The sequence below is a fragment of the Myotis davidii genome, unplaced genomic scaffold (genome assembly GCF_000327345.1).
Source record: "Myotis davidii unplaced genomic scaffold, ASM32734v1 scaffold1494, whole genome shotgun sequence".
NCBI lineage: Eukaryota > Metazoa > Chordata > Mammalia > Chiroptera > Vespertilionidae > Myotis > Myotis davidii.
Genome location: NW_006286246.1, coordinates 3,708,488 through 3,715,120, shown reverse-complemented (window position 1 = coordinate 3,715,120; position 6,633 = coordinate 3,708,488). Strand labels below are relative to the sequence as shown.

Below are 6,633 nucleotides of genomic sequence, written 5' to 3'. Positions count from 1 at the left end.
GGGGGGGGCAGAAAGGAGTTCAGGGGGACGCGCCCTTCGGACCTTGAGTCCACGGGCCCCTGAAAGCAAGCAGCCTTTCAAAACGCAAGGAATTCCCCCTGCGTGGCCCCCCACAGGCCCTCCCTGCCTGGAAACGGGAGGGATCACGCCCAGCTGCCACCCAGCCCCAGAGGCGAGCAGAGCGCAGACTGCAACGTCTCTCCTGCACCTTCAGATCCACTTCGAAGAGAAATTAAATGTCACTGTTTTGAGAAAAAACAGCTGGCCCTCCCCGCTCCGCCCCAAAGAACAATTTAGAGCAGGGCACCCGTCTGCTCCAAAGGCCACAGAGTAAACATGCCAGGCTCGCGTCACGTAGGCCTCTGCCCTGCATTCTTCTTTGTCTCTTTACAGCCTATAAAACGTGAGGCCATTCTCCGCTCTGGGCTGGACAAACAGACCAGCAGGGCTGGGCCCCGGCTGCAGCGTGTGACTTCCCACCGCCGTGCCAGGCAGAGGGGAGACAAGCTGCTTATTTCTTCCTTTAGCGTGGAAAGGCGCTTTCCCAGGTGGTGGGAGACGCCGCCGCCAGCTCAGGAGAGCGAGGAAGAGGCCGCGCCGCCGGCAGGAAAACAGCCTCGCTGGCAGGCGGGGGCGTGGGCCCCGCGGGGGCTCAAGGGGCCGGGGAGGTGCAGGTCTCCGGGAAGAGCAGGCAGCTACCCTGCAGCCCCGACAGGCTCCTCCCGCCATGCACTGTATGCTGGCAAACGGCTCGCCCTCCATTTTACGATTGAAAGTGTAAACCTGACACCGTTCCTCAATGTCGGTGACATTTCATGGGCCTTATTCCCTTTCACACTTGAAGCTTTTCTGCACTGAGCCTCCTCCGGCTCCTCCGCGAGGCAGCGTGGCCTCTTCCACGCCGCGTGAGACTCTCCTCTTTCCCGGCCTGCCCGTGTGAAAGGCCTGCGATCACTCAGCACTCATCATGTCACTGGTTTTACTTTTTAAAAATGAAGGTACCTCTTTCTGCCCTTCTGGAACGATACGGCATTAAGCCATCAGTGAAAACAGCTCCCACTGCTCAGTTCCCCGCTCCTAAGACTTTGAACTCAACCCTTCATAACAGAAAACTAATGGCGAAAAGTGAGAATAACCAGCCCACGAACACCGCTGTCCAGGCGAGCACGAGTCCGACCCGGTGGCGGGAGGAGTGAAGCAGAAAGAGAGTGCTACTCACTCCCCTTCCCTCTGTGACCAGGGAAAGCCACAGGTGGAGCCACCTTCAGAGGCCCTAGTCTAGGGAACAGGACACTTCGGGGATCAACAAGAATGACCTGACCAGGACGGCTGGTGTGGCTCAGTGGTGAGCGTCGGTCCATGAACCAGGAGGTCACTGTTGGATTCCTAGTCAGGGCACATGCCTGAGTTGCGGGCTCAATCCCCAGTAGGGGATGTACCGGAGGCAGCCGATCAATGATTCTCTCTCATCATTAAAGTTTCTATCTCTATCTCCCTCTCGCCTCCTCTCTGAAATTTTTTTTTAATTTATTTTAAAATTTATTTTTTTTAAAGAATGATCTGACCAAGAAAGAACGGAAGGAACGGTAAGCCATCCAGTCTCCAAGGTGAGCTGGCCAAGACTTGGAGGGCTCAGGACGCCTGGCCGGGAGCCACCATCCAGCAGCACCCCCCAGAGCTCCAGGGGGAGCCGGCACCTGGAGGCACCGTGAACACACTGCACCCCGCTCCACCAAGTCAGTTAGGTACTGAGTTACACGGCCCCAGAAACCGGGAACGAACCTCTTGCACGGGTGGGCCTTCCATTCCTGTGGGACGCTGAGAGCCCTGTCCTAAGCGGAGAACCACCACACAATATTAACAACTAAACCAGTATTTCAGGTCTGAAGGGTCCCAGAATGTTCTTCCCAAGCATGTAACCTTGAGGTTACCTCTTTCTTCGCTTTGAACGTGTCTTTCTTGCAGGCTGCGGAAGTCCTCCACTCAAAGTAGTGCACACAGTCTGCAGCAGCGACAAACTCGGGAGTGCCCTGTTAGAAATAAAATTAAAAGTCACCCTGCTACGCACTGTGAAGTTCCCTTTATTAAAGTTAGAAACAGAAAATGAACATTTTAAAAGTAGCAACACGGGGGTGGCGGGCAAACGCAACCGTTTTTAGTTCAACAAGGTCATCACCAAGTTCCCAAACCCAAAAACTCTGAGACAAAAGCTTCATGAAATCATGTTGGAATTTTGGTAGAATCGGGCCAACGCTGTTCTACTGCCCCAACTATGCAAGTACAGTAAACTCATGGGAAGCAATCCTCAGGGTCCTGATCCTCTCAAACTCCAAATGTTCTCTTAACCAAATGCCAACAAAATCAAAGCCAGAAAATGTGACCTCATGCTTCCTGTCAGCGAGGGAGGAGGCCCACCCAAGCCCGGCTGAGTTCCTACGCCAGCCTTGCTTCAGCCGCTCCCCCGCCCCCCGCCGCCGACGCCTGGACCCGGGTAGACGCCAAACTTAGCCACAGCGCTGCCCGGCGATACCTGACCCGGCGGGAATTTACCTCTACACACCCATGTGCAAATCTGGAGTTCGCCACAATTCTGGTTCTTTTATGGTGAACACAGAATTCTTGAAGGAAATCAGTTAAAATTAAAAGAGGAGCTAGCATATTCAGTAACACAAACCTCCATATTTCAGAGCACGGCAAACCAACTTTTCTCCCACTGTTTCAACATGGACAATGATAGGCCGGTCCAAACGTAACATGTAAGTTCTATCTTTAAAAAAGTCTTGAGATGAGACATTACGGGCCTGAGGATATAACAGGCACAGCAAATTCTAAAATAATATTTTAAAGCAATCTGGTGGCCACATGAGTTTTACTGACCCTGATTTTTCTAAATACTTGGGCGCTTACTCTGATTAGAGAACGTTCATAGGATCTGTATACAAATTGCTTTTCCTAAAAACTAACAATTATTTACTTCAAGATGCTCACTAAACACTAAAGATTAAAATTTTTTAAACCCCATGCAATATAGAGACAGCAAGAACAAATCACACTTTAAACAATTATGTCCCATTTCAACACTAGGAATACCAAAAAGGCTGGAAAGCCTACTACCCACTAGCAAAAACTTCTCCTAGATCAGCTATTTTCAACTATTTTCATCTCATGACACGCACATAAACGAATTACTAACATTAAGCGGCACACCAAAAAATACATTTTTTGCCGATCTGACAAAAAAAATCCATATAATTTTGATTCATTCACGCCAGACGGCTATTGTTGTGCTTTTTTTTATTTGACAATCTAAGGGAAAAGAGGTCAGCACCCCCAACTAAATAGGTATTGCATGTTTTAAACATTCTGCCGCACACCATTTGAAAACCGCTGTCCTACATAGATGTCCGTCTCTACAGTTTAATGTAAATGAGGAAAGAAAAACATTTTAAAAAATAAACACATTGCCCTAAAAACTATCCAAATAAAATGCTGGGAGAAGAGACTTTAGAAAGAAGGAAAAAAAATTATGCCTGCAATAAACATTAAACTGTGCTTTGAGCTTAAACACATTAATCACTTTGATTTGTAGTTTTACACAGGATGTGGATCAAGTTTCACTCAAAAGTTGTAACTATAGACTTCGGATTTTTTACTTATTGGTTCTTAATGGCAATGGTGATTTTGGTTGGGGTTTTTATCTTTTGTGCTTTCCATTTCTTTCACTTATTCTTCCTGGAATAACCACGATAGCAAGGCCTCCCAAGGGGCAAAATTTCTAACAAAAGATTATAAAACGCGACCGCGGACTCACCAAGGTCTTCCCGCAGAGGAAGGTGATGCTGCTCTGAGTTTTGTGACGTGCACGCCGCTCCCCGTCACAGTCCACTGTTGTGTTGAATTCCAGAAGAGTTCTGGTTGCACTCTTCAGAAGAGAGTCACCTATTCGGAAAGGAAAGAGAATAAATAAGCTATAAAATATTCACCATCATAAAGCTATCTCCAAGCAAAAGCAAATTAAGCAGTGCTATCACTCATCTGAAAGTTTACAAACTTACAAACTATCCTTTCCCCAGAATTCTGCATCCCAGGAATGGCATCTTATCCACCCAGCTGTTCAAGCCCCAAACACATTACATTGAGTCCTACCTTTCTCTCTACCACATTCAACACATCAGAAAGTTCTACTGGTTCTACCTCCATCTCAAATCCACCCACATCCCTCCATCTCTGTTACTACTAAAACCACTCTCATCTCTCACCAGCTCTAGCCTAACTGGTCCCCTTAACTCCACTCTCGTCTTGTCCCTTACCATCCCCCCACCCCATCCATCTAGCACCAGTGTGATCAATCAAAAATGAATTTTAGAACCTATTACTCGGCCACTGATATTCTTCAATAACTTCCCATATGTGCTATAAATCAAAATTCTTTAGAATGGCTCACAAGTTGAGTAATCATGTCTTAGTTGGCCTGGGACATTACTGTCCCAAATAAAAAATAATCAAAAATTAAAAAATATACATAGTATTAACCATTTGCCTGCCATAAGCGTCAATAGACCAACTTTAAAATCATTTTTTGTGTGAATTTTCAACTGAAAATACTCAAGAACACCCGAATTGTAATATATTTATTTTTATAATATTCATTGCAAATTGATTTTTTTTAAATTAAATTCAAAATATCGTGGTGTGTGGGGATGGTTTCTGTTTTTGATGCATGGCAGTTAACTGGTTAATATGATGGTAGTTGGCACAGAAACAGATAAACTGACAAATAGACTAGAACATAGGAAAGACATTTGTGCAAATCAAACTTTAATATATCATCAATGGGCAAAGAGGAGGATATGCAACAAATAGAACTGGAAACAAAATGGCAATCCATATAAAAAAAAAGATAAAATAGGATCACTACCTACAACCATATGCAAAAATAAACTCTAAATGGGTTAAAGATGTAAACATCAAACACCAACCTTTCAAAATTTTTAGTAGAAAATATAGTTAGCCATCTTTTATATCTTAATGAGAGAAAATAACACTAAATAGCATTAACTATAAAAAACTGGTAAATTTGTTACTAAATTTAAAATTTTATATTCATCAAAAATAGCTTAACAAAAGAAACAAGTTATAAACTGGGAGATACACAGAGCTGGCAAAGAACTGGCATCTAGAATATATATATATAATCACAAAGACCAACACATTTATAAATCTAGGGAATAAAGGAAATGAATGACCCGACAGAACACAAAAAGAGAGTGTTTTTTTCAGACCCACAACTAGTTAAGATATGATGAATTTTAATATCAAAAGCAAAGAGAAAAATCTAAACCTTCTAGGCAGAAAGAATAAGTCATATGACTAAACTCAATATAAAATGGACAGGACATATTCAGACAGAAGGAAACACATCAATAAATACATGAAGATGTAGAACATCACTGGTGAACAAGGAATTGCTAATCGAGACCACATGGCATGCCAATTTCAGCAATTCCATTGACAAAAATTAAATACCAAGTGTTGGAGGAGATACAGTGGAGAGCTCTCCTATGTTGTGTGGAAGTGTAAACTGGTATGACCACTTCGGAAGTCAGTTTGGCATCATGCCCTAAAATTGAATTTTCATATACCCTATGACCTAACCATTCAACTCTCAGGCATATACCTAAGAGAAAACCATGCACTCTAGTAGCAGGAAACAAATGAAAGAACAACTTGTGTATTTCACACTAGCAATCACCTGGAAACAACCCAAGTGCCCCTCAACAGAAGAGCAGATTAAACTTGGTAGGGCCACACAACATTGCATAGGGGTTACAGGGAATAAACCACAGTGAAAGATGACAATATAGCTGATTTTCAGCAACACAATACTGTTACCATTCGAGTCCCCAAAAAGTTGAAAACCTCACATATGCACACACCCAGATTGGGGGATGGGGGATGAGGAAGGGAGGAAGAGAACGGAGAAATTTTCAAATACAGATGTGGGCTGATGGTCACTCCCAGTCATTGGGGGAAGACATAAGTAGTGGTTACTGTCAGGTTCCTACATTTTTTTGAAGATAGGATTCACTACATTTTCTAAAACAACTAATTAAAAACAAAATGAGCCCTAGCTGATCTGGCTCAGTGGATAGAGCGTCGGCCTGCGGACTGAAGGGTCCCAGGTTCTATTCCGATCAAGGGCACATGCTGGGATTGCAGGCCCAGTGGGGGTCGTGCAGGAGGCAGCCCATCAATGATTCTCTCTCATCACTGATGTTTCTATCTCTCTCTCCCTCTCCCTTCCTCTCTAAAGTCAATCAAAATATATTTTTTTTAAATTAAATTAAATTAAAAGGTTAGCCCTCGGATTACTGGTAAGTGCATATCATGAACGCAGGAGTATAATTCAATACATACAGCTGAGGTCTTTTTAAAAAAGGAGAGGGGGTAAAATGATGATGCCAACTGGGAAGAGGCCATGGTTTCAGAGCTGCGACAGCGGCGCGCTGACATGACAGCGCAGCGGTTCTTTGTCCTGCCCGCCTGCGCGCCGGCGTCTGCGGGAACTCGGAGGTCTGTCCGCTAAACCCTTTTCTCGGCAAAAGGACGCAGAAACCCCGCCGCAGCGCCTGG

General features: G+C 44.7%; 1 protein-coding gene across 1 annotated transcript in view; it reads right to left on the bottom strand.

Moving 5' to 3' along the window:
- The window catches only part of IGF2R (insulin like growth factor 2 receptor), a gene marked incomplete at its 5' end in the record, with an annotated part of 85,721 nt that overhangs the window by 71,938 nt on the left and 7,150 nt on the right, over nucleotides 1-6,633 (bottom strand). Inside the window, 2 exon segments of the mRNA XM_015560021.1 lie at nucleotides 1,932-2,030; nucleotides 3,812-3,939. Of these exon segments, the coding sequence (XP_015415507.1) occupies nucleotides 1,932-2,030; nucleotides 3,812-3,939 (227 nt within the window).